This window comes from Balaenoptera borealis (assembly GCF_965194805.1).
Source record: "Balaenoptera borealis genome assembly, chromosome: 8".
NCBI classification, from domain to species: Eukaryota; Metazoa; Chordata; class Mammalia; order Artiodactyla; family Balaenopteridae; genus Balaenoptera; species Balaenoptera borealis.
In genome coordinates this window covers 110,629,460-110,657,350 of record NC_138865.1, presented here as the reverse complement: position 1 = coordinate 110,657,350, position 27,891 = coordinate 110,629,460, and the positions used below count along the sequence as shown (strand labels likewise).

The window sequence follows — 27,891 nt, the reverse complement described above, 5'->3', positions numbered from 1 at the left end:
ATAAATAAATTTTTTATAAAAAGTCACTTCTTAAAAGTTTCAATTTATTCCCAATTATCTTCTTGCTTCATTGTGGTAGAAAGTCCAATGCTATTCAGATCTCTGTACTTAGGATGTTTCTACTATCCCATCCCTACTCCAGACCAAGAAGCTTTTAGGTTTTTCTTTATCTCCAGTGTTCTGAAATTTTATGATTTGCCGTCACAAAGTCTTATTACTTTAAGCTGGTTGGTCCTTTTCATTATGGAAACTCATATCCTTCAGTTCTATAAATTTCTCTTGTGATATCTGAGAATTTCCCCATTCTTTTTCTCTATTCTGTTTCTGAAAATCATGTTATTCAGACATTGGGCCTCCTTGATCGTGCCTCTAATTGTCTTGCTTTTTACCTCCTTTATTGTCTTTTGTTTCACTATCTGGTCTACCTCAATTTTATCTTCCAACATTTCTTTTTTTTTTTTTTTTTTTTTTACGATTTATTGATTGATTGATTGATTGCTATGTTGGGTCTTCGTTTCTGTGCTAGGGCTTTCTCTAGTTGCGGCAAGCGGGGGCCACGCTTCATCGCGGTGTGCGGGCCTCTCACTATCGTGGCCTCTGTTGTTGCGGAGCACAGGCTCCAGACGCGCAGTCTCAGTAGTTGTGGCTCACGGGCCTAGTTGCTCCGCGGCATGTGGGATCTTCCCAGACCAGGGCTCGAACCCATGTCCCCTGCATTAGCAGGCAGATTCTCAACCACTGCGCCACCAGGGAAGCCCCAACTTTTCTAATTTTAAAAAATGTCTGATTATATTTTTAATTTCAAAAGCTTTCTTGTTCTCTTTCTGTTTGTTTTTTTTTTATGGCATCCTTTTTTCCTTAATGGATGCAAAATCGTCTCTGAAAATATTAGTTACAAATACTGGGGTTTTTTTTTGAAGTTTTCTTCTATGACTTGCTTTTGTTCCCTCTGATTTCTTTTGTTTTGGGCTCTGTGCATTCATAATACATTTTCTCAAATCTATTCATAAGACTTTCTCTGGTTGACTGTTGATATTAAAAGATAAGGAACAAAAAACTAATTGGAAGCTCTATATGCATGGGTGGGATTCGCTGACTGATGGGCATCAACTTAATGTGACTGGGCAGGGACTGTCGGAACTGAGAGCCCTTAGATACTGGCCCCCAGACTAGACTCCTCTTATCTCCTGCTTAGAAGGTTTAAGGCTAAGAGCATTCTGGGAGTGTAGTGGGAAAGGGAGACTGATTATTTAATAAGCAGACTTTCTCTTGATACTCGTGTTTTCAACAAGGTGTCTTAGTCCCATTCTCAGCTATGCCTGGCATCCAGAATGCCTGTGGTTCAACCTCCAAAGAGTAAGTCTCCCATCTTCTGCTGGGATGTTGAAAAACCAGTGGCCTGCTAGGGCCAACTTGGGATGGGGATCGAGGTGGTGTGCAGTGGAGGAGTGGGGGGTGGGGGGGATGAGTGACGGTATCTAAATGTGCCTTCAATAAACTTTCTAACAATTCTTCAGTTTTCAGCTTCATACTACTCTCTGCCTGAGAGGCATATCAGGAATCTAATTCCCACATATTTACTGGGTTTTATGGGCAGATCAGCTTGATTCTTTTTGCCCCTCCCCCAAATTCAGCTTTGTCAATTCTGCTGAGTCAGTTACCACTTGTCCGCTGGGTTTCTATAACCCCAAATTTTGTCAGCTTCATTCATTTGCCATCATCTCTGCTCTTCTCTTTGTCCGTATGTATTATACTTTTGCCATTCTTTATAGTGGAGTTAACAGAAATAAATATGCATACTAAATCTGCTATATTTAGTAGGAAGTCTGTCACATGTTTTCCAAGTATGGGAGTTTGTTGATATATTGACAAAAGTTTCTTAATCTCTCTAAGCCTAAGTTTCCTCACCTGTAAAACAGAGATATAAAAAAATTAAAAACTGCCTGATAGGTTTCTGTGAGAATTATGTGAGGTAAGAATGTAGGCTCTGAAGTCAGAAAGATCTGGGTTTGAATCCCAGATCTTTCACTTATTAACTGTTTGTCTCTGGCAACTCGATCTCAGTCTTCTCATCTTTGTAATGGGGTTAATAATAGTCACTAGCTCATAGAGTGTCAGAAGGATTAAACAGGACAAAGTTTATAAAATTCTTCTGAAACATAACAAGCCTCAGTTAACATTTATATCATTGCCCATAATGCTTTCTACACCTAAAATTACATACACAAGTACATACAAACACCTCATATCAGCCTATTTAAGTCTTATTCAGGACTTGGCTGAGTGAAGGCAAACTCCGACTCCTCTGCAAAAGCAACAAGATATAATAGGAATGGACGATGGATTAGGAAGTAGGAAGTCTGGGTATTATCATAAATGGCTGCGTGGCCACTGGACTGGTTTCCTGTCTATAAAAAGAGAGAATCAGACCAAATGATCTCTAAGGTCTTTTACAGCTCAAATGTCCCTCCCTATCTCCTTTGTGGATGATCTGACTTTCAAAAATTTAATGTTTCTATTCTAATTACCTGACGGATACTGTTAATTTTTATAGGTATTTTCATATATCTTGCTTTTCCAACTAGACAGTATATATTTGCTCCATGAAAACCAAGATGAGTTGCTTCCCCAAACTAACAAAGTAGTAAGGCCACCCTTTGAATACTAAATCAGAAAACAATGTTTCATGGTAGAAGTGATACATACATAAAACCACCAAAAAGAGAAAGAATGAGTTCGCAAGCTTGTAAGACTGTTAAAACTTGCAAGGAATTTTACTAAAAGATAAGTAACAAAAGAAGTTAATTTAAAGAAATAATATGTCAATTAGAAGGTAGGTTGGTCAGTACTGGAAGCACAGATGATTTCAACTTTTATTAGGATCCTAATGACCAGGTTTTCTGATTTCAGAGATGGAACATCAGGCTCAGTCTTATACCAGTAAATTTTCACATTACAGAACCATATTCTGAGATTCCATCCTCACCAAGCAACATTTTGAATATGGTTTGGCTTCCCATGAAGATCTACCAATAGAGAAAGACTGCTCCCTATTGCCAGCACTGATTTCTTATTTTAAACTAATAAAGTGACATTATGATTTTATATACTGGCATAATGAACCCACCCAAGAAACAGACCCATGGTGTGCCAACTGTCCCACCAGTAGGCCTTGGAAAATTCCTCCTGATAAAGTCACTCTGTGAAGCTTTTTGAAACACAGATCACAGAATTTTTCCATATGAAACATCTGAAAACTATAAAGTTCCATAAGAAAGGAATCATGTGATCCTTCTTTAAATCCCTGAGGCCAGCTAGCTATACTACCTGGCATCTAGTAGAGCTTGCTACGTAAGCGCTTCTTGATTGCTTCTTAAACTTTTCCAAAAAGCCAGTTATTGAATAATACAATTTTTCATACCCTATAGCAGTATCATAAGCACTTCACTCTGAATACATGACCAACAGTGTGTTAAGAAAAGAAAGGAAGGGAAGATAGAGCTAGAAAAGTGGTAAAGACTGAAAGAAAAAGCAAAACCAAAGAATTAGAACAATTTCTTTCCACCAAGCTATCCTATTCTATTGCTCCTCTTTCGTAGTGACTGATTTTTACAGCCTATCTTATCTGGATCTAGAGCCAAGATCTTACCCATGCTGTGAGAAATTGGCAGTTTGACAGCACTGCCTGAAGTTCCCTGGGCCGAGGCTACACAGTTTCCAGGAGTAAAGTTACCTAGCATATAAAGCACACACATTCCCACAGTAGTCTCTTGGTACTAAAAAGAGATATTTATTATATAGAGTCTAGAATGGCCTTGATCAAATGAAAAACTGCTTATGGGCTTTGGACTACCCTTTGAACATCACTGGTCTATAATGACTAGAAGTAATAATAGTGACTAGAAGTAATAATTAGAAAGGCTCATTCATTAACTCCGTAAAACTTACTAAAACTTCTGCTCTAAAAAAAAAAAAACAAAAAAAAAAACTTCCACTCTAAGCCAGGTCCTATGTTAGATTTGGGGGATAAAGGTATGAAGAGACATTGTCCCTGCCTTTAGAGACTTTGGAAACAAGTAAAGAGCGTAAATGTAACAGTTCTATGTTGAATTTAAAGTTACTGTTATTTTGGGATTGCTAAGTAGCATGGAATAGTCACCTAGCGTTGACTTCAAAGATCTTACGGGGGGAGCACCACATCATTATATGCAACTTCCTTAGATGTAAAACTATGGCAGATACAAATAACAGTAATCATTTTTATTTTCAAAGCACTTTACATATTACAAAGTTCTCTTACATCCGTTATCTAATTCAATCCTCAAAGTAACCCTGTGAAGGATGAAAGGATTATTATAAATAGAAGAAATTAAGTGCTTAGAGAAGCGACTAGCCCTTACAAAACGAGTTAATTAGTAACAGAAACCTAGATTCGCAGTTCAAAGTTCATTTTACATATCATGATTCCCTTATCATCCAAATTTTGAAGAAAAGTCAAGTGACTCATCTACAGCCATAAGAAATGTCTAGAATATTCCCTGGGTCTGCAAAATACGTTAATAATATGTACTTTTAATATAAAATATTTAGTAACCTGAAATAGAGAAATTATGCAAAAATCAACATAAATAATGACTTATGAAGACTTTAAAAAAATTTCATCGTTCCATGATTCTCCCCCATCCTTAAACTTCCCCAAATTTCCTCATATAGCAATAAATTCTGGTTTGCCAATAATTTATTTCACAAATCTTTTATGATACAAAAACACAAAGTCAGTAAAATTCCTACAAAGCCATCAAAGGCAGATGTTTTAATCAAACCTGCAAAGCTGAGGAAACTCCCAGAAATCACTCTACCATCTGGGAACTTGTAACCCTGCTGCTTCATTTTCAAGTTCAAAGAGGTGAACAGTAAATGCATTTAATAGTACAAAAATTCAAGTTTTCCCAATCCTTAAAATACTGAGACCATTATTCAAGTAAAAAGGAAAAGCCATTATAAAAGGCTCAAAAACATATTTATCCAGCAATAAACCTTAAAGAAAACCCTTTCCAAAATGGAATTTAGGGTTAAAGCCAACAGGTCCATGAAAAATTCAAATATCGATTCTGGTGAAAGATAATTCTTTCATTGAAGCGGAGCACTTGTCCTTTTGTAATTGCTTTTCCGCTCTAAGAGGAAAAAAACACACCTTCACTGAAATCATTGTATAAAAACACAACTAATTACAAATATAACAATTAGTATAGCCTTATTTTTAAATTTACTATGAAATAATTTCAACACAGTCACCAAAAGCTTATGCTTCCTCTGATATCAGTCATATACTATACAAAGTTAAATGGGCTGTCTTGCCAAAGCCTAAGGTAACTGACTCTAAAAATATACTTTTTCTCATTCTGAACTAGTCAGATTGGTATTTAAATAAAACGTCATTAAATGTTGCACTAAATATGCAAGGATGAAAAGGTTACTTAAATACAAACTCTCCAAATGCATCACATAGAAACTGTCCCCAGCCACAGAAGATTGTATGATTGCATTCAGACACAACCCTTCTCCCCAGCACACACACACCACAAGAAAACAAAAAATTTTAAAGCAGTACAGACAATGAAATGTGAGAATAGAATTGATACCTGGAAGAAACGTTAGAGTTTATAAAGTCCAATGACTACAAGACAAACTGGAAAGACATCTGATATTAAGTATCAGCTGGGGAGGAATACTTTATTTTTCTTTAAAGTTACTACATCTACTTAGTTTCTACTTTAGTTTTAGGCTGAGAGGTTCTAATGTGAAAAAAAAAAACAATAAAAAAAACCCTCTGACATCTAAATTTGGTACTAGGGCAAAAATATAAAAATCTATTAACAAAAGCTCTTATTAAAAGAGTTGTTGCCTTCCAGTCATTTAAAGCTCAGCTTGATTAGCCATTTCCAGAAAATTAAACAGAGATTTCCTCATTTCCATAATATTCCCACAAAATCTTTTCCAAAAACTTTTCTGTTTTCTCTAAAATGGAACCCTACTGTAAGAAAAAATTAAAAGGGCTCAGTACCCCCCCACACAAAAAATCTACTAACATCAGTATTCTATAAAAATTAATCTTTATGAGTCCCATATCTGAACTAAAAATTGACAAGCAAACGGTGCAAATCTGAACAGGTTACATTCTCTGATATATATGAAAAAAGGGAATTTTGTTTTCTTAGATCTGTGCCACTTAAGTAAAGGGCAATTGTATACAGCCTTTTTTCAGAATCTAACAGAAAAGGGTTTCTACTTCAAATGGCAACTTAACAAAGCCACTGCTAACATAACTTGCAATTCCAATATGAGTTCTAAATTTTGAAACAACTTAGAATCAAATTTTCTAATACTAAATATAAAGAGCAAGCAAGCTTCTGGGAAGAACTCAGAATCTGAAGCTTAAATGTTTATATTCATACTTGTTCTCTTAAAATAAAAATGTTTAAGTAGAATACATTTGAGGTTAAAATCAAATCAGTCTCTAAAACCTAAAATCATAAGAATGCTATCTTTTATTTTAAAAGGGGGTAGGAGGTTTTCTAATATGATGATGGAAAACCAAAGCATATCTGCCTGTTTTATAAATATCTATGTCCTTCCTTGGACTCAAAAATCCACATTTCCCTTGGTTTTCTTCCATCTTCGATCTCACTGAACACCACTGTCACATGCAGATTACAACATCTAGCCAAAGGCAGAGATCATGTAAGTTCCCTGAAGACTTCCAAAACATTAAAACCAGTAGAAAAGCAGAGGAAATACTTTCATGCTTGGAGCTGCTGGGAAATCCTTCTCTCCTTTTAGAAAAATAAACCTCTCGCTCTAAACATAATTGCTTTTAGGAACAAAACATCACTATACATACAAATACACAGCACTCTCAATTAATAATTCTATAGATTTTGCTAGTACTTTGGCTTTAAAAAAAAAAAAAAAAAAGCCTATTTAGGAAACGGTATCCCAAGGATTTTTTTTTCCAGAAAGAGAATAGCAATAGAGAGAGAATCAGAATTTCTCCTTCTCTCATTCAAATATGGATTCCTTAACACTAACTGAAATAATGTTTTTAAAAAGAATTAGTTGCTACTTTATTAGATGATTCCATTTAACCCCAAAGAGACCATCTCAATCAACCCCTCCTATTTTAAAAATGAACTAGCTAAATGTACATTGTATTTTCTGACTCAGTTGCCTAGGACACCTTTCTTCCTGATATTCTAGTATTTCAGAAAGTCTCTAGATAAAAAGAGCAGAGAAGACTAAAGACACATTTCAATGTATTTTCACCATTATAAAAATGGCAGCCATCAGCCTATCATTTAATTATTTTTCAGCTTATTTAAATGCATTTTGCTGTAAAAGAGAAATCTAACTCAATTCAAATATTCTCAATACACACATACACAAAGGCTTGGGCAAAAATACTACAACACAATCACTTTCAGTATACATATTTGTTTAGGTCTCAGTGAAGCATGGCATAAAATATAGCTTAGTTTTTCTATAAATTATATAATTTGACTGCACTTTTGCTTCATGGTTCAATGCAAAAATTTTATTATTTTTTTAAATTTATTTTTTAAGATTTTTTTTTGATGTAGACCATTTTTTTTTAAGTCTTTATTGAATTTGTTACAATATTGCTTCTTTTTTATGTTTTTTGGTTTCTTGACAGCGAGACATGTGGGATCTTAGCTCCTCAACCAGGGACTGAACCCACACACCCCGCATTGGAAGGCGAAGTCTTAACCACTGAACCGCCAGGGAAGTCCCCCCAAATTTTAAATTAATGTTTAAGTTTTCACATTATTCACTGTATTGAGAATTCTCTCAAGAGAATAAGACATAAAACATTTGACTTTCTGAATGACAGTGTGGAAACCTACAGGGTAGTTACACTTTGACAGATGTAAAGAAAATTTTAAAACCCTGTTAATTCATCACTGTATTTTAATATTTCCTGTTAAAAGAAATCAATTGTACATGAAGCTCAAACAGCTGGAAAGAACCCAGAAAAGCAACAAGAAAATGGTGACTTTTAAAAATGCTGACGCTTTTCACACCCAGGTTCAGTCATGCCAGCTGGAGAGAGGTGTTAGATATGGCTTTATTCATTTTAAGTCTGAGAAATACAGTCATTTCCATGACATTATGGAAATTGGAACCAAGAGCAATTTATCTTCATGGTCCTGATTCTTCTCATTCGAAAGCATCAAAAAAAATCATTTCTGCAAACTTAAAAGGTATTTTGGTTGGATCATTTGTTTAACTATTGCTTAGAGTCAAACTATTTTGTCCCATATTTCCCAGTGAACTAAAAATACAAAAAGATAAAAAAGACACACACACACACACACACACAACACACAGTGACCCAATATCTGAACCACTTTAGACATGAAATCCATTAAGGGGGCCTTTGCTCCTAACTGTGTAAGGGTCCTTAGCTATCATCTGACTTGCACAAGAAGTACACATGGCCCCTGAGAGGCGCTTTAGTCCCCTTTGGAAGACACTGTTGGAAAGACTATAAATGACACAGTTGCAGAAACTATTACTAATAGCAAGCCAGGTGGTCAAGAAGGATGCGAAGCGGTTGCTGTGGCCAGTGGAGCTCTCCAGTAAGAAGTAGATGATGTATGGCAACCAGAGGATGTAAAATACACTAGTAATTCGGAACAGGACCATGGCATAGCGCTTATCAGGACAGGCCTGCACCTCCCCAGTCTCCCCACTCTGGCTGCTGAAGCGGGCTTGCCTTTCGCTGATTTCCTTTGTGTGCTGTTGGCAGATGCGGAAGATGTTGAAATAGGTGAAGCACACAATGAGGGCTGCTGGGGCATATAACATCATCACGATGAACAGGGTGAAGTAGGGGTCGGTGTGCCAGGACTCCGCACACCACTGAAACACATCTCCATGATATCCAGGTTTGCCCCAGTGGAAAAAGGAAGGCAGGAAGACCAGGGTGGAGTATAGCCAAATCAGGAAAATACACAGACGCAGTCTCCAGGGCGTAACCAGGGTATTATAGGTTAGAGGCTTAGTGATGGCAATATATCTATCGATGCTGATACAGGCCAGAGAGGCCATGGAGACACTCTTCAGAACTGATACTACAAAACCAAATACCTGGCAAGTCAAGGACTCCTCTACTGGAAGTGGGTAGTGGAGGAGTGATAAAGAAGGGACCAGGCAGCTTACCCCAACCAAGAGGTCAGCATATGCCATAGTCTGGATAAAATAACTTGTAGTATGGTGGTTCAACAAAGGTGCACAGTGAAATACAAAAATCACAATAATGTTGCCAGAAATAATCAACACAGTTAGAAACACAATAATCAATACTTCCAAAAGGCAAAAATTGACAGTTTCCAAATAGCCAAATGCCAAGAGGCAAAAAGGGTGGCTGCTCTGATTACCATCCAAGGTAGAGTTCATCTTGAGCTCAGGAGTGATCTCTCACTTCATGCTGCCGCTTGGCTGCTGCCAACAGTTCAAAGGAGCAGCTGCTGTCATTGCGGTCAGCTCTGTGTGTCTGTAATAATGCCCGAGGAGCCTTAGTCCCCAAGCTCCCGATGCTGCTGCTCTGGTGCATTGCCTGCAGTGCAATTCCCCTTTAAATCCTTCTTGGAATAGGGAGAACCAGCAGCAGTTGTCTGGCCAGTCCGAGATGCGGCCATAGTACCAGGTTTACCATACACATAGCACCAGGGGAGTAAGGCAAACTCTGGGTACAATGTCTTCAGGCCAATGAGGGTAGGGGGTAGGGGCAGAAGGGAAGGGAGGAAGATTAGGACTTCAGCAGGAGTTGTAATGAGTCTCCTCTGAACAGCTGATAGAAGAAAAGGAAAGAGCGTTTTACATTTTGCATCCAATGCCCTAATCAAGAACCTGGCTAGCTCGAGCTGGTATCACCCCTCCCACTCTATCCCACCCCACCCGGTACAACTATTCATGGCTACCCTCAGTAGCACCCCACATAACTGGTCCTTACTCTACAGAGGAGGCGCAGCAACAGCAAGCTTTCATGATCAACATAAAACAAAATCAATCGCAAGTCAGATCAATCTAACCCCATTTCCTTTCATTTGAGCTTTTCGGGGGAGAAGAGGAATCTGCTTATAGAATTTAATTACCATGAATAAAATTAGCCAAGATAACTTATTTTCTTCATTGATTCCAATGTAATACTTTGCCTCTTAGAAAACATTTCAACAGCATTGATCTGTCTAGCTCAATTTCAGAGTATTACCTGTAATTCAGCATGCTGCGATCCAAACAAAAGCCACAGAACACCTTAACAGAAAGCCTTGCAAAGCAGGAATGTGCCTCAGCCCCGTTTACTGCAGAACTGAGACACAGAGGGAGGGGATAAAGGAGTAGGAGGGGAAATACGGAGAAGAGGGGCTTGGGAAAAGGAAGAGGCGGGGGAGGGGAAAGAAAGCGCCTGTGTGCGCACACACTCCGGCATCTTTAGCAGCTCATTAGAATTCATTGCCAGAGAGGTGCTCCCTGATTTCCAGACTGCACAGTCGGGGAATAACTTAATATGCCTGCAGGGCAGTGTCTGAAGGCTGTTTCCTCGTCTGTCTGGAATCCCCCTCTTAGTAGATGGAGCAGAATTTAGACTGCTAGTAAGGAGAAGAGGTAGTAACCAGGACAGAGAGCAAGCCAGGAATTAGATTGAAACACACTGCCAGAGGGGTAATGGTGAGAGGAAATTCCTATTTTCTTGTAGCATTTCCCATAGAACAAAGAGCAATGTTAAAGAATGAAAGTGTGTTAACAGTGCATGACAACTGAGGAATCATAATTCAGCACAAGAAGTTCTAGCTAGAAGGCTACATATTTAGCATTAATTTTCTCTCATGATTCACTAAATATGGATCTATTTTAAGAAACGTGACCAAAATAACAAGCAAACTTAAAAATTAGGTTTTCAAGAGAAAAAATAAAGAAAATCCCATCTACTCTGAATATTGCAGAAATAGCACACACAAAGAGGAATTACATTGTTCCTGTATTCGACACTATCCTATGTTTTTGAGATGCCATTACTTGCTTCTAGTTTTCTGAGAAGTGGTACACAAATATACAAACAAAAGATGGACAAGAAAATGCACCCACTTCCACCCAGGTCTGAACATTGCAGGAAGTTTCATGGTACAAACTAGCTTTGTATCTTAGAATATACAATCTTGTTTGTGCCTACTTAACACAAGGCAAATTGGGATTTTATTGTGGCTCTTCAGGTGATGTCATAAGTGATGACAATTTTCAGCTAATTGGGAGTGTCAAATTATGACAATTTTTAGTTAATTAGAAATATGTATTTTTAGTATCTTTTCCTCCAGGTATCTTTGCTCTCTCAATTCATCCTTCTAAGTTTCACATAACTCAGTAGAGTAAAATAAAATAAACAAATGTTGACATTTGTAAACATTCCAGAAGGTCTGCACACCTGGATGGAGATATATGTTATGTGATCCAACTTTCATTTTTTATCTGTTTCACACACATGCTTTCTCATTGCAGGCAATGGTCACTCAATTACATTTTAAGATCTGAAGCACTGTGCTTATTACACGAAGGCAAGGAACTCAAAAAACCTACTGAGCATAAGCTTGATAGCTGTAATTGACAGGTCGTATTGGAAAAGATGGCAAAGTGCGGCACAGCAAAAAGACCCATGGCACTGTACACCCATCTGGCTCAAATCCTTGCTTCCTTGCTCTAATATTACTTAGCCTCTCTTAGCCTCAGTTTCATCATCTGTAAAATGAGGATCACACTCCCTATTTCATGACGTTGGTGAGAAATAAAGCAGATAGTGTATACAAAAGGCTTACCAATACCTAGCACACAGCGGGTATATAACTTTACTTTCTTCTCATACAACCTCAAACAGCCTTCCTAAATAGTCTGTGTTTTCCCGCCAGTCCTATTGCATTGCTTGAGGCTGGGGCTCTTCTGAACCCTAAGGTGCCCTCTCTTACTGTGACTGCTCAGTTCTAAGGGCAATAACAACAGTTATTTCGATACTTTGCTGCCCTGCATTCCTCAAATACATTGAGGCTGTACATATGTAAGGCAAGAAGGAAAGATGATATGGCACTAATTATTCCCACTAGACAAATAATTTCTCTGCCTATGTCTCAAAACCTGACTTCACTCCTGAGTTCCCCTTTCCTTCTACAATTTGCCTGCTAGTCACACATCTTCTACCTGGATGTCCTACAGAGACTTCAACCACAGCGTGACCAAAATTAAATACATTTTTTCCCACCAAATAAGCCTCTTTTACTTTTTTTCTCACATTTTCCCAGGTACTCAGGTATGAACTCAGAAATCATCTTGACCACTCTCTCCCTTAATATACCATTCTTAGTTACCACATCTTATGAATCTATTTCTATAATGGCTCTCAAATTCATTTCCACCTTTTAGTTTTTAATACTTTAGGCTATCATTAAATATTGTCTGGACTTCTAGTGTTGTTCATTTTTCTAATCTATTCATTTCTGCCTCGTTAAAATATCGAATAGCACATGCTTCATTATGGTTATTATGAACTCCATTATTCAAGAAGACTCAATGGCTCCTATTGCCTTTCCAGTCTGATCTCACTATACCGAAACCCCCAAATACCTTGCCCTCCAGACAAACCAGGTTACTCACTATTCTATACATTTGACATAGACTTTATTTTTGGACTTCCATGTTTTGAGTGCTTAATAAATATTGAATTAAAAAAGAATGATTTCTGATTGTTATATTTCAATAAATGGAAAAACCATTCACCAAAGTCAAGAGTCCAGGCTTTTTTAACTACTTGTAAATTTGGGCATGTAACTTATTCTTATTCCATCTCAGGTTTCTCATGTATGAAACTAGACAGTTATACTGATAAAAACAGGTATTACATTAACTGATAATTTTAAAGAATTAAAAATGTTATAAAAATGCAACAAAAGCCACAAACTGTTACAATACCATTAGTACAATAGTAGTTCTTTCCATTTTGTTTCTATTTTAGTAAAACCACTCTAGGAGCTATAATCAAAATATTCATACTAGGAATTAAAAAAAAAATAATCAGTCAAAAGTTAAATGTTTTGTTTTGGATTAAAGGAAACCATTTTCGGGGCTTCCCTGGTGGCGCAGTGGTTGAGAATCTGCCTGCCAATGCAGGGGACGCGGGTTCGAGCCCTGGTCTGGGAAGATCCCACATGCCGCGGAGCAACTCGGCCCGTGAGCCACAATTACTGAGCCTGCGCGTCTGGAGCCTGTGCTCGGCAATGAGAGGCCGCGATAGTGAGAGGCCCGCGCACCGCAATGAAGAGTGGCCCCCGCACCGCGATGAAGAGTGGCCCCCACTTGCCACAACTAGAGAAAGCCCTCACACAGAAACGAAGACCCAACAAAGCCATACATACATACATACATACATAAAAAGAATGTAAGCAGAGAAGAATAGCATTAAAAAAAAAAAAATTTAAAAAAAAAAAAAAAAAAAAAAAAAAAGGAAACCATTTTCTCCAGAGGAGACAAATTACTAATGACAAAGGGGAGCAATAAATCTATGTCCTCACAAAAATCTATACATACATTTCCCCTTTAAAATAATGCAGTCACATGATTTCTTTTTAAATAAAAGAGTATTTCTGTATATATGACTGGAAGAAAATACATTAAAAATCAATTCTACTTTTCACTGGATAGTGGGATTACAAGTGATTTTTAATTTTCTTCTTTATGGTTTTCTATGTTTTGTGAATTTGCTAATTTCTATGTGTATTTCTACAATCAGGTTAAAAAAAAAAAAGCCAAAGTAATATATAACATGTCCCTTTTGGTAAAGCTAACAAAAAACCTGGCCATATGATGCCCTCCCAGAGCCACACTGAATAGATGATGCCAGGTTAAGTCACCTACTTCATGGGGCTTAGCTCCACTTGTCCTCATGCCATCACTGCAACATTCCTTCAGATGGCCTTGGTACTCAATTTAATTCAAAACAGACACCGACAGCCCCAGTTAAAAATTTTTACAGAATGAGAATATAACTAGATGAACCATGTGAAATTGTTAATACTTAACCATTTCATTTCTGGTTAAATATTTTCTGATCTACAAAAATGGCAACTTCTATATGGCTCAACCTAACACTAAAAAATTAAAATAACCAAATCACAGAACTAAAAATGAAAAATGGCAGAAAGAGAAAGGAAACATCAAACGAAAAAGAGAAAAGATTGTTCAAATTACATTTATTCTTCTCCCAACCTCCTCAGCAGTTTATCTACTATAGATGGAAAAGGATCAATCTCAGTGCTTGAAATTCATAAGATTCACTTCTGGGCATTATCTATCACTTATTATTTAGTAAAAATGAGCTTTAAATTGTTAATTTATTTAATCAACATATTATTTTAGTTCAGCTGATGTGGGTGTATTTATATAGATGTCATTCCAAACCCAATTTAATTCCTCCCTCTCCCTCATCTTGCACATTCATTCAATCACCAAGTGCCAAGGATTCTACCTCTGAAATTTCTCTCAAGAAGTATCTCTTTCTCTATCCCTTCTGCCACTAAAACAAACCAAGTGACAACTATCTCTTGCATGAATTACTAACAGGTTTTGCTGCAATTTATCGTATTCCATTCTAACTCAATAATACAAATAATAACAATAACAAACCAAGTGACAATGATCTCTTGCCTGAATTACTAACAGGTTTTGCTGCAATTAATCTTACTCCATTCTAACTCAATGATAATATAAATAATAACAATAACTAAGCGGTTAATTTATACTTACCAGGGGCTATGAATTGTACTAAGTGTTTTCATGCATTATCTAAGTTATTCTAACAACTCTACAAATAAGATATTATTATTATCCCATTTTACACATAGGAAACAAAAAGTTTAATGCTAAATTGCCCAATGTCAATGGCCTGAATACAAAACTAGGATTTGAATCAAGACAATCTACCTTTAGATGGACACACTAAATCACTTTGCATACTGCCTCCCAAACCTGAATATATGATTTGCCTACTTAAAATGACTTCCTATTGCCTGAGATATTAAATATGCCTTATTTAAGCTTTCTAAGATCTGGCTCCTACCTGCCTTCTCTGGCTTTACCTACTTTCACACTCTGAAATTGCCAAGCTCTTTATCACCCTTGAGAACATGCTTTTCCCTTTGACTTTTACCACCACACATGCCATGCACACATGCCCCCCTATCCTACCACCACAATCCCCCTCCCTGGATAATTCTGAACAAGAGAACTTTTTGAACCCTTAGATGAGAAGTCCTTGTCATTTGCTGCACAACAATATGTATCTTCTTTTCTATAACCCTCATGCAACTTTATTCCAAATGGTTAGTTAATTGCCTATTTCCCTCATTAGACTGTAGATTCCTCCAAACCAGAGAACAGGTACATTTTATTCATGGGCATATCCATAAGACCTTAACACACGGCCGGCACAAAGCAGGCTTTCAAAGGTATTTCTGATTGACTAAACAACAAATACCTAATAAAACAACAGGCATTTGTTTTTGGATGGGAAGACCTTTCAAGTAAAATCCTAGTATGCTAACAGTTTAATTCACCCATAATTATTAGGTTGGTGCATGTGAAATTGCCTATTTGTAAATCAAACATTGTCAAATATCAGCAATTTTAATATGACCAAACCTAATTATGTTTTTATAGTCTTATAATTCGGAAAGAACTTGAAAACTGCCTGGACAGATATGACTTACAGAAACTCATCAGAGGGTACATGAATTTACAAAGATGGGATATAGGGACTTAAAAATTATTTTCACAAATAACAATTTAAAGGAATAGTATCTCAGTCCATTAGGAATGCTATAACAAAAATACCATAGACTGAATTGCCTATAAACAACAAATTTATTTCTCATAGTTCCGGAGACTGGGAAGTCCAAGATCAAGGTGTTGGCAATTCGGTGTCTGGTAAGAATCCACAGTCATCTTACACTGTGTCCTCACATGGCAGAAGGGGCAAGGGAGCTTTCTATGGTCTTTTTTTATAAGGATATTAAGCCCATTCATGAGGGCTCTACCCTCTTGAGAGGCCCCTTGAATCTTGAATCTCCTCTCAAAGGCCCCACCTCCAAACACCATCACATTGTTGGGGGTAGGGGTGGTGTTAGGGTTTCAACATATGAATTTTGGGGAGACAAGAACATTCAGTCTATAGCTGACCTACTATGGCAACTGCTATAGGGGAGCAGACAATAAAGTTCTAGAAGTCCACTGGCAATCTGTTTTCTTACAGAATCAGATAGCAAGAGTACTGAGTTGTGAAACAGTAGAATCACAGGCTATTTTGGGGGCAGGACTCAAACATTCCATTTCATTTTTCCAGAATGTTAAAGCTTAAAGGAAACTTAAAGGAAGCTCAACCATTTACTTCAGCAACCTCATTTCAGCAGAGAAAAGGAAATAGTCAGAACCTCATCTGAGTTCATGTAAGCCAGTGGCAGAGCTGAAACTAGTACCCAGACACTTCCTAACTTCATGGCCAGTGCTCTTTTTGCTAACTTGATCCCCTTTTTGTTTAGTATCCACAGGAAGTTCTTATGATTAAATATTATTGAATCCTTGACTATTAACCAAATTGACCAGGAAGAGATTTTTAATTAAAACAAAACAATCTGCATAATAATGAAGTTATAATTAGATATTTAAATTATTTTTCCAGACTGGTAAAATGTGGCTGGGCCTCCAGGGCTTCCCTTGGACAATCAGAAATGTAAATATCAATTATCTGGCTCTGGATAAAAACTTGAAATTCATGGCAAAAGACTCTTACCACTGAGGTTTGCCACTAAAATCACTAGCGAAAACAATGCAAATAGGTTTCAGAAAACACAAGGCTGACTGGATGGAAGGAAAGAGAAACATCAGAACACGCTGCTATTTCATTATTCTTTTATTTATTAAAAGAATCTGTTAAGGAAGCCATTCTGATGTAAATTTTTGGTACTAAGCAAAATAAATAAACAGTCACTGATACAAAAGGTGAAAAATAACCAAAAGAAAAAGGATCAGAGGATGATTCTGGAAGCTGGAGACCAGAAAGCGCCCTCTTTTCCCTCCATTCTCAACTCCAATTTATTTGATTTACCAGACCCAAATAGCTATAGGTCTTACAGATGGGAGTAAGAGAGCCCGTAGGAGTCCCTGTGGATTACTTATTAGGGTTTCTTTCCCCTGTGCCTGACAAGTTCTAACTAGAGACTAGGATTGAGGAACCCTCTGTCAAAGACCAGAAAGAACATAAAACTAAAAATCCAGGAGTATTTGGTCTGCAGAAATTTATTCCATGAAGCCAAGGGTAGTTCAATATCAAGAAGTCTATCATAGGCTGATAACGTATCTACTCCATCAACAAGTTAAAGAAAATCATATTCACTATTAAGTGCTGAAAAAGTCCTTCATAAAATTTCAGCAGACATTCCTAATAAAAAAAATCAAAGCCTGAGATAGAATAAAATCACTTAAATAAAATAAAAAGTATTACCAAAAAAACCCCACAATTGAATAGCATGCTTTCCAGAAGTCTGAAAAACTAAGACCATTTTAATTAAAATCAGGAACTCAATAGGGATGCTAGTTATCACCACCATCATTAAACACTGTCTTAAAGCTTCTATCAAATATAAAAACAAAAACAAGAAAATTTAGTAGCCTGCATAAACAGTGAAAAAAGAAGTGAAACTGTTTTTGCTGCTGATATTATCATATACCTGAAAATCTTAAAAGATGCTAGTATAAAATTAGGAGGATTAATCAAAATATCAAGAGGTAGATGGATAGAGAATTAGAAAAAATTAATGCCTATTCTCTGTTGTAGCAATTAGTTATTTAGAAATGGAAATCAGAAAAAAAAATATTCCATTTGCTATAGTGAGAACACTCTAAGATAATTCTTAGGAATAAATTTAACAAAAGAGGAACAAGACATATATGAAGGCAACTCTGAAGTCTTTAACAGACATAAAATAAGACCTTGACAAGTGGAAAGGCATACCATATTCTCAGATGTAAAGATATTATAACCTAAATTAATGTGTAAATTAAATGTAATTCAAACTAGAATCCTTATATAACCTTACAGGATAATGGTGAGACTGGAGAAAATGACTTTAAAGTTTATATGTAAGATTAAATATGCAAAAATAGATAAGAAAAATATGAAACAGGAAACAGTGAAAAAAAGACTTGCTTTACCGGATATTAGAACATAACTCAAAGCCTCTTTAACCAAAACAGTATTGGTATAGGAATACACAAAAATAAATAAATAGAACAAGCTAGAAATCAATCCCAGCATATATGAGAATTTAAGATATAACAAAGATGGCAGTTCTACTCAGTAGGAAAATAGAAGTAGCACAACTGGTTATCCATCTGGGAGAAAGTAAAATTGGACTGCTATCATATGCCATGTACAAAAATAAATTCCAGATGGATTAAAGACGTAAAAATATAACATGTACAATAAAAATCTCACAAGGAAACGTTGGAAAGTATATTTACAAAATCTAGAGGTAGGAGAGACCTTAACCAAGATGCAATTTTCTACATAAAAACTGAAAGTGTTTCGTATGGCGTGAAACCATAAAGTTAATATAAATCTAAAATTCTAGAAAGATATTTATAATGAAGCTACAAAGAATATAATTATATAAAGTACTTAGAAACTGACATCTTAAAGTTAACAGAAAAATATACTTGGGGCTTCCCTGGTGGCACAGTGGTTAGGAATCCGCCTGCCAATGCAGGGGACACGGGTTCGTGCCCCGGTCCGGGAAGATCCCACATGCCGCGGAGCGGCTAGGCCCGTGAGCCACAACTACTGAGCCTGCGCGTCTGGAGCCTGTGCTCTGCAATGGGAGAGGCCACGACAGTGAGAGGCCCGTGCACCGCGATGAAGAGTGGCCCCCGCTCGCCGCAACTGGAGAAAGCCCTCGCACAGAAACTAAGACCCAACACAGCCAAAAATAAATAAATAAATAAATTTATTTATTTTTTTTAAAAAAAGAAAAATATACAAAGAATATAAAGAGATAATTCATGGAAGAGCAAATCGCTCAGATTTATTTGTAGTCAGGGAACTGCAAACTAAATACATACTGGCATCACTTACATCCACTGACAGCAACAATTACAGTGATAACTAATACTGTTTGGGATATGTGTTAATAGGTACTTTCCTACATTGCTGGTGGAACTGTGAACTGTCATAGCCTTTCAGAGAGGCAATCTGGACATAAGTAAATTAAATACAAAAATTAAATAACAAGTTTAAAAAACATATTACCCTTTGATCCAACAATCACACTACTGAGACTATTCAATAAAAGTCAAAGATTTAGAACATGTGTAAGGTTGTTTAGTAAACACTATTTAGAGGCTAAAAACTGGAAACAAAATAAATGCCTACCAATAGAAGAATAACTGAATAAAAGACTGCACTGTCTTAGTCTGCCTGGGTTTCTATAACAAAACACCATAGACTGGATGGCTTATAAACAGCAGAATTTTATTGCTCACAATTCTGGAGGCTAGAAGTGTAAGATCAGAGTGCCACACAGTTGGGCTCTGGTGAAGGCCCTCTTCTGGGCTGCACAGTGCTGACTTCTAGTTGTATCCTCACATGGTGGAAGGTGGGGAGGGATCTTTCCCGAGACTCTTTTATAATGGTGCTAACCCAAGCATGAGGGTTCTGCCCTCATGGCCTAATCACCTCCCAAAGGCCCTGCTTCATTACTATCACCTTGGTATAGTGGTTAGGTTTCAACATGAATTTTAAGGGACACATTCAGACCATAGCACCTGCTATCAATATACACAAGAATGTTCACAGCAGCTTTATAAAAGCTAAAACAGGGAGAAAAAAAAAAAGCCACAAACATCTATAATAGCAGAACAGATTTTTTTAAAGTGTGATTTATTCATACAATGGAATATTCTCAGCAATTAAAAAAACGAAAACAAATAAAAAATGAACTACTGATACACTCCCAAAATGGATGAGCATAAGAAGTCAAATACAAACGAGTACATGCTGCATGACTGTATGATTGTTTGTAAATGAAGTTCAAGAACAATCAAAACTAATCTAGGGAAAGAGAAGTCAGAATACAGTAAGTCCCCTACATATGAACGAGTTCTGTTCTGAGAGCGCTTTCGTAAGTCCAATCTGTTCCCAAGTCCAACAAAGTTAGCCTAGGTACCCAACTAACACAATAGGCTATATAGTACTGTACTGTAATAGGTTTATAATACTTTTCACACAAACAATACATAAAAAACAAATAAAAACAAAAAATAAAGAAAACATTTTTAACCTTATAGTACAGTACCTTGAAAAGTACAGTAGTACCAGCTACATCACCACTGCTTTCATGCTGGCTTCTGGACATCCTGGGCTTGAAATAAAGATTCTGTACTACTGTACTCTATACAGTAATGTACAGTAAAGAACACAAAAGCACAACCACTTGTACACGATGCACCACATGACAATGTACGCCAGATATGTGAACTAACTTACAGGACTGGACATGCAAACGTGTTTGCATCTTTGAAAGTTCGCAACTTGAAGGTTCGTATGTAGGGGACTTACTGTATTGGTTTTTCAGGGGTGGCGTAGGAGTGGTTATGACTAGAAAGGGACAATAATAACTTTTTGGGGTGATGGATATATTCTTCCTTTTGGTAATGATCAGAGCAGTGTATAAATATGTAATTGAGCTGTACACTTTAAAGTTGTGTATTTTAGCCTATGTAAATTACAGCTTGCTGTAAAAATAAATTTTAAAAAGTTTAAAGTAGTTTCTCCTCTCAAAAAAATTCAGACCAAATTTTTAAAATGTCAATTACAATAATAACTACCAGGTTCCTATTCGAGAAACAGATATCATCATTTTCATGGAACCAGAAAAACAGAATACTTCATGTCTTTAAATTATCTCTATGAGTAGCCACACCAAAAATATTTAAGAAATAATTTTTGGCCAAATATTTCAAAGGACTTCAAAATATTATAATTACATATCCAAAACAGGATTTGCCAATAAAAGAAAAAAATCAACTAAGTGTACTTTTGCTAGCCATACATGTTGCATAACCTCGTTCTTCCATGTCTCCATTGATACTATGAGTACAACGCTCTGCCATTCTTCCATGCCTGGGGAGATCTTTTCTGGAACCCATCTTAAACATCATATGTCTGATAAAGACTCTCCTATTCCCCCAGGCTGAATTAATCACTCCTTCTGATGGTTCCCACTGTGCTTTTCCAGACTATCACATGATTTATGTTAATTGCTTTTGTGTTTGACCTCCTAGCTCCAACACTGTGGTTGTAATAGGCACTCAATACAGCTGGTTAAACAATAACATCAACATAATGAAGGGAAACAGAATATTAGTTCCTGAGGGAAAATACATCTGTCTGGAAACAAGATGATGAATAGAAACACTAATATTTTGAGCAAATAAAAGTCATTTTTCTCCACTTAGAGGGTGGGATAGGGAGGGTGGGAGGCAGATGCAAGAGGGAGGAGATATGGGGATATGTGTATATGTATAGCTGATTCACTTTGTTATAAAGCAGAAACTAACACACCATTCTAAAGCAATTATACTCTAATAAAGGTGTTAAAAAAGAAGTCATACTTCTGCTGAGGAAAGATCTGATTTCATGTTCAAATGTTGTCCTTACCTATAAGGTTTTTTTTTTTTTTTAATTATAGTTTTATAGAGATACTATTCACCTCATAAGGTTTTAATATATTTTTAAAAGAAGTCCCACCTTTTGTCACATTGAAAAATTCTCATATATTACTGGGGGTTCTGAGAAATCCATTCGTAATTCAGGTTTGGGATTTGTATACCATTGGAGAAACTGCTTCCTAAAGATAAAAACTTGAAGAATTTTAGAAGACAAAAACAAAACTTATAACCAGTACCATGGGTCCTGCAAAAGGCACAAAGCACAGCCTGACCTTGCAAAAAATTAGTTTAAATTCTTGTATACTTGTACAAGGAATAATTTCGTTGCTTCACTTGCAAAAACCTTGAGCAATTCATGAACTTGAGAAGGGGATACTATAAAAAATAGAATTCTTCACTTTAGAGGAATGGACTAAAAGGGAATATGGTTTAAGATAAAAGAACCATGTTCTTCCAATTGTAAAAACTAGGACTAGGCCTTATCTACAAAGAGCACATTTCTGTGAAGTGTGAAACGGAATAAAATAAACAAAGGAAAGTTTTTACACATGGCATAGCACAACTGACCTGACTAAGAATGAAATTATGGTCAAAAGAGATTCAGATACACAAAGGGTAGAGGCCATCTTTTGCCTCTGAGATGAAAAGGAAGGAAGAAAACCTATGCCTTCTCCTTTGTGCCAACACTAGCAATAACTCTGGGACAGAAGTATGAAAGTTCTACTCTTACATCAGATAAAGGAATTATACAAAATTCTTAGAAATCAAGTAGCCACAATGATCTTTTTATAATAAATTTCTAAAAGAACTAATGTTGAAGCTGAATTATCATCCCCTTACCTTTGTGATGAGAATTCGGTATTTTTCTACCAGGTGGTCATTGTTGTGACAACCTGCTAGCAGCTGCCAGACTTCTCCTCGAAGAGCTTCAGGAACACCGCTTCTTACTAAGGATGACAACTGCTTTGGCCTCACGCTCAAGTTAAGATGCCTAAAAATAAAGCCATAATCCATAAGTGCATAAAAGATAGCTTCTCTAAAAGAGTGTTATTTTTATGAAAGCTAAACTAAATGATATACAAAGACTTAATAAAGGTAATATATTTAAAAAAAAAAGCCATTGAACTAGATGTGGCCAATATAACTGTAAAAGATTGAGTGGAGGAAAGAATTCTGAAGTCAGACTGCTTCTTAAAGTATCTTTAAATTATTACTCTACTTTTTTTTTTTTTTTTTGATAAAAAGCAAAACTGGAAACCACAGCTTTATGGTTGCAGTTTGTATATGAAAAACAAAGCAAAATTCCAATCATTTGACACATAGCCAAAGATAAGAGCTCGACTCTGCATCAAAATTGATAAGTGAACTGTGTATTTTTACGTTTTACATTTAAATATACATTTGTTCCAAGTTAGAATAAATATAAAGATATATGATTTCAGCAGTTTTTATGACACCTTACTTCCAGTAACTTTTCTGAGTAACTATGGTGGATAAGAAAGTTTCTACTGTACTATTATAACATCAAAACAAGTCATTAAAGTCCTTGAGCTTCATTTATCTCATCTACAAAATGGGGGAAATAAAACAACTTTTTTTGGGGGGACGTGCTGTGCGGCATGTGGGATCTCAGTTCCAAGACCAGGGATCAAACCCATGCCCCCACTGCAGTGGAAGCACAGAGTCCTAACCACTGGACCGCCAGGGAATTCCCTAAAATACTTTTTTTGGGAGGAAACAAAACATCTTGAGGGACTTCCCAGTTGGCGCAGTGGTTAAGACTCCGAGCTCCCAATGCAGGGGCCCAGGGTTTGATCGCTAGTCAGGGAACTAGATCCCACATGCATGCCGCAACTAAGAGTTCGCATGCCACAACTAAGGAGCCCGAGAGCCGCAACTAAGACATGGTGCAACCAAATAAACAAACAATAAATAAAGGAAACATAGCATTAAGTTATTAAAAAAAATCTTGAAATGTTGGTATTAGTTTACAAAGTGCTTTTGTATATAATTTTATTTGCTGCTTACAACAACCATCTGAGGTATGTGGTAGTATCTCCAGTTCTACAGATGCAGAAAGAAGTTCAGGGAAGTTGATTACAAGACTGAGGTAGCCTCAAACTCTAAGACCAATGAATGCGCTATATATTACGTCATACCTGCTTTGTGATTTGAAAGCCACCACTACTGACACATAAAGCAGGATCCTGACACAGAGGAATTCCTGTGACTATCAGATTTAAACAGAAGTTACTGGTACAAAATGACCACTATCAAAATACAAAAAGGTCTGAGACTTTTCTCAAAATTCTCCCAGAATACTAGCACAATAATGTGCAGTACCATTTAAAAATGGTTAATTCTGTTATGCTAGCACCCTAATATAAGAGCTATAGATAATTCAGTATAGTTTTGGCTTTGCTTAGAAAAAAAAAAACCTATGTACAAGTTGAACAGGTGGGAGCAGAAAGGACAAAAGTAGTCCTATTACCTAATTCAAGGATTGGTACACTTTGGCCTGTGGGACAAATCTGGCTCACCATGTGTTTCTGTAAATCAACTCTTATTGAAACAGCCATTTTTATTTCTTTATGTATTGTCTATGGCTGCTTTCACACTGCAACAGCAGAGTTGAGTAGTTGCAACAGAGACTATTGACCACAAAGCCTAAAACATTTATACTTAGCTCTTTACAAAAAAAATAAACCTAACCCTAGGATTATTTGATAACCCTAGCTTGATTTATATTGATAAAATTATTTTCAGAATAATTTTATGTCACTGATAATAATAACTAGCTAACTCAGCATACTATTTTATTACTGACATTAGTTCTCTTATTGACTAAAATTCATATCAAAATGAACGTGGAGAATTAGAGCGCAAAGGTATATTTATTACAATTACTGCCACTAAAATCTAATGTAGAGTTAAATAAACCAGCTTTGGGATCAGACTTGACTGTGTTAAAAATTCTGGGTGCTGTTTACTAACTAGAATTGCTGACTTAATCTCTAAGCCAGTTTCCTCATCTATAAAAATGGATACTATTTTATAAGGTTGTTACAGTTGAAATAGAGCACATAACTTAGCACAGCACCAGATACGTAGTAAATCTATTACTTCTTACTATGATTACTACCATTACAACATCAATTATTTTTAATCTAGAATAATCCTGAGTGGTGGTTCTACAGACTTGTATTTTGTAAATGAAGAAACAGACTCAAAAGAGTTAAGTGACCTGCCCAACATCACACAGCTTAGAAATAGGAGAGGTAGGACTTGAAGCCAGGTCTACCAAGCTCTAAAACTCCATGATATTGTGATGGTTCCTATTACAGAACACATTAATAATAATGATGAAAAAAATAATGACAAAATGAATTGAAGAAGAGAAACTGTATTATTATTTCTAAAGACATGACTGAAACCAGCAAAAACAGTTTTAAACACCCTGAAAGACAGTTGAGACAGATGGAACCTTAGTTAATATATTTGAAGGAGTTGGGGCTTCCCTGGTGGCGCAGTGGTTGAGAATCTGCCTGCCAATGCAGGGGACACGGGTTCGAGCCCTGGTCTGGGAAGATCCCACATGCCGCGGAGCAACTGGGCCCGTGAGCCACAACTACTGAGCCTGAGCGTCTGGAGCCTCTGCTCCGCAACAAGAGAGGCCGCGATAGTGAGAGGCCCGCACACCGCGATGAAGAGTGGCCCCCACTCGCCGCAACTGGAGAAAGCCCTCACACAGAAACGAAGACCCAACACAGCCAAAAATAAAGAATAATGAATAAGTAATAAGTAAAAAAATTAAAAAAATATATATATATATATTTGAAGGAGTAAGATAAGGATATCATTTAATCAAATGAATAACAAAATGAATAAACAAAGCTTGATAACAAAACAAATTCCAAGCAATTGTATAAAATGCTGGTGAGTTCATTTTATAAAACCTAGATGCTATATATAAATAATTTAAAATACGCTATTATATAACCATGTCAAGACTCAATTACATTTCTATTTTAGAGCAGAAACCTTTTTATACAGATGAAATTCCTGCCAGCAGCAGTCCAAACACTCCAAAATCACTGAACTGAAAATATATTGTGATGAGAGCATCAGCAGGTTTGTCTCCTGATTGCTAAAGGAATATCAAAAATAAATGAAAACTATTCCCCTGGGGGGCTTTTGCAGAGTTCATTTATTAAAACCACTTGTGTAAAGACAAACCATGCTTTGGTTTGCATTTTCCTCCTGTACACATTTGACATTTCCCAATGTGGAGAGTGTTTTACCAGAAGTGTAAAGCACTGTGAGAGTGCTAGAAGCAGATGATGCCCATTTGTAGTCCCATCCCTTAAGGGCATGAAGTTTTTTTTAATGCTGAGACACGGTTTTACTAAGAATAGAGCGAAGGTTTCAACAGTTAAAACTTCAGAGAAAAATCAGACTCCAAAGTAACAGGTCCATGGGGAGCTAACAGACAACCCTAATAACCAGAAAGTCAGAAATAGAAAACTACTCAGATCACTTTCAAGTTCAGCTCTTTTCAGCATATACAGGCATCCTACACAATGGGGAAAGGAAACTACATAAATGTCTCACCAACTTGATTTACCAGAGTGTCTCTGATACCATTAATAAATACCTGAAGGTAATGTACTCTCTTTAGACAGCCTAGAGGATAGTGTTTAATGTTGTTCTCAAACCATCTTTTGAGCGGATGAGAAATTCCTGAATTTTACAAGTGTTAGTAGGAAAAGTTAATTGGTAGAGCAATTAATATATACCATGTTTATAACATGCTGCTCTGTCACTTGAGGCATATAACACAGATAAGGAAAAATCCCACCTGGAGTCTCTTACCATGGCTCTATGCATTGTGTGAGCATCTTCTAAACCTCCCTGATTATTGTGTAGTCTTAACTACTGTGTATTATCTTAACCAGTCAGTGGTTCCTAACCACTTTAATACAAATGACTTCTTTCCTTATTTATTCTCCCCATGCTTTCCATGTTTGAATAAATATTTTCTGCAGCAATGTGAATTTATTAGGTTTCTGATATTTTGAAAGTTGATTTCAGATCTTCACTACTACCCTTATAAACCTCTAAAAACAGAGATTCTAGAATGTGAACCTCATACTTAGGTTTTTATTATTGGCTCCAAAATTCAATAATGTTAGGTAAAATTCCATACCCATAAAATAAGAATTACAGGTGAAAAGGAGAACTATTCTATTACAACTTACCATTTAGACAGCAGTTCTCCCCATGTTTCAAGAATTTTCTCTGCACATTCTTTGGATACATCACCAGATCCACTCAAGAGAGGTTCGTCGTTATCTTTAATAAACAAAACACACAAAAAAGGATAACAGAGGTGGCTATGCTAGCCAGAAGAATGACCTGGAAACGTAACAGTCAAATTTGAAAGATTTTACTGGGAGCATAGTATCATAATTTCTCTCTTTTAGTATATAGTTATAAGTACGAGGAAAATAAAAATGGTCCTAGGTGGAATGTTGTTGTAATCTCTTTAATTCTCTTTTGCTTTTCATATAGGTCTATATTATGTCAACTGCAGAAAAGAGCCATATAATTATAAAATGATAGGACTCAAAATGTATGTTCTCTCACCTATTCCAAAGCAAACAGCTTTATACATGAAAATATATCGCAGTCTTATGTTTAACAGTTAAAATTACAAACCACCTAAGCATAAGCTACAAAAATAGGAAAGCAGAGAATGTCAGAATAAATTATGATACATGTTTACAATGTAAATTTGTGTTGACACTTGTTTACATAATGATCTCACAAAATACCACATAAAATAAACATAAGAGCTAAATCTTCATTATAATCTATGTTAAAAAATAGAAAATAGTCTGGAATGAACTATACCAAAACATTAACACTGAGTGATGGAGTTATGATTTTTTTTTCCTCCTTTATGTTTTTATGACTTTCTAAATTTTCTACAATGACACAGTTTATAATAGAAAGCACAAAAATATTTAAAAAAGGACCAAAATGAATCATTTC

The 27,891-nt window shown here is 36.4% G+C and overlaps 2 protein-coding genes across 10 annotated transcripts in view; both read right to left on the bottom strand.

The window, feature by feature from the left end:
• Positions 1-27,891, bottom strand: part of RABGAP1 (RAB GTPase activating protein 1) — a 158,251-nt gene that overhangs the window by 56,507 nt on the left and 73,853 nt on the right. For all 9 annotated transcript variants that reach the window (XR_014247769.1, XM_082403258.1, XM_082403257.1 and 6 more), the window contains 2 exons: positions 27,096-27,189; positions 22,678-22,828 (listed from right to left, as the gene is read on the bottom strand). Coding sequence is in view for 8 of the 9 variants with exons in the window: in XM_082403258.1 (XP_082259384.1) it covers positions 22,678-22,828; positions 27,096-27,189 (245 nt within the window). In the remaining variant the exon portion in view is untranslated. The remainder of the gene's footprint in view (positions 1-22,677; positions 22,829-27,095; positions 27,190-27,891) is intronic.
• Positions 446-13,562, bottom strand: GPR21 (G protein-coupled receptor 21). The gene is made up of 2 exons (XM_082403345.1): positions 10,292-13,562; positions 446-9,871 (listed from the first exon to the last, which is right to left on the bottom strand). Exon 2 carries the CDS (start codon positions 9,475-9,477, stop codon positions 8,428-8,430), a length of 1,050 nt encoding a protein of 349 aa, XP_082259471.1. The 5' UTR covers positions 9,478-9,871; positions 10,292-13,562; the 3' UTR covers positions 446-8,427.

Bases quoted from the DNA above. Each gene is read 5' to 3' on its own strand.
- GPR21 (XM_082403345.1), bottom strand. From the start codon at position 9,477: ATGAACTCTACCTTGGATGGTAATCAGAGCAGCCACCCTTTTTGCCTC.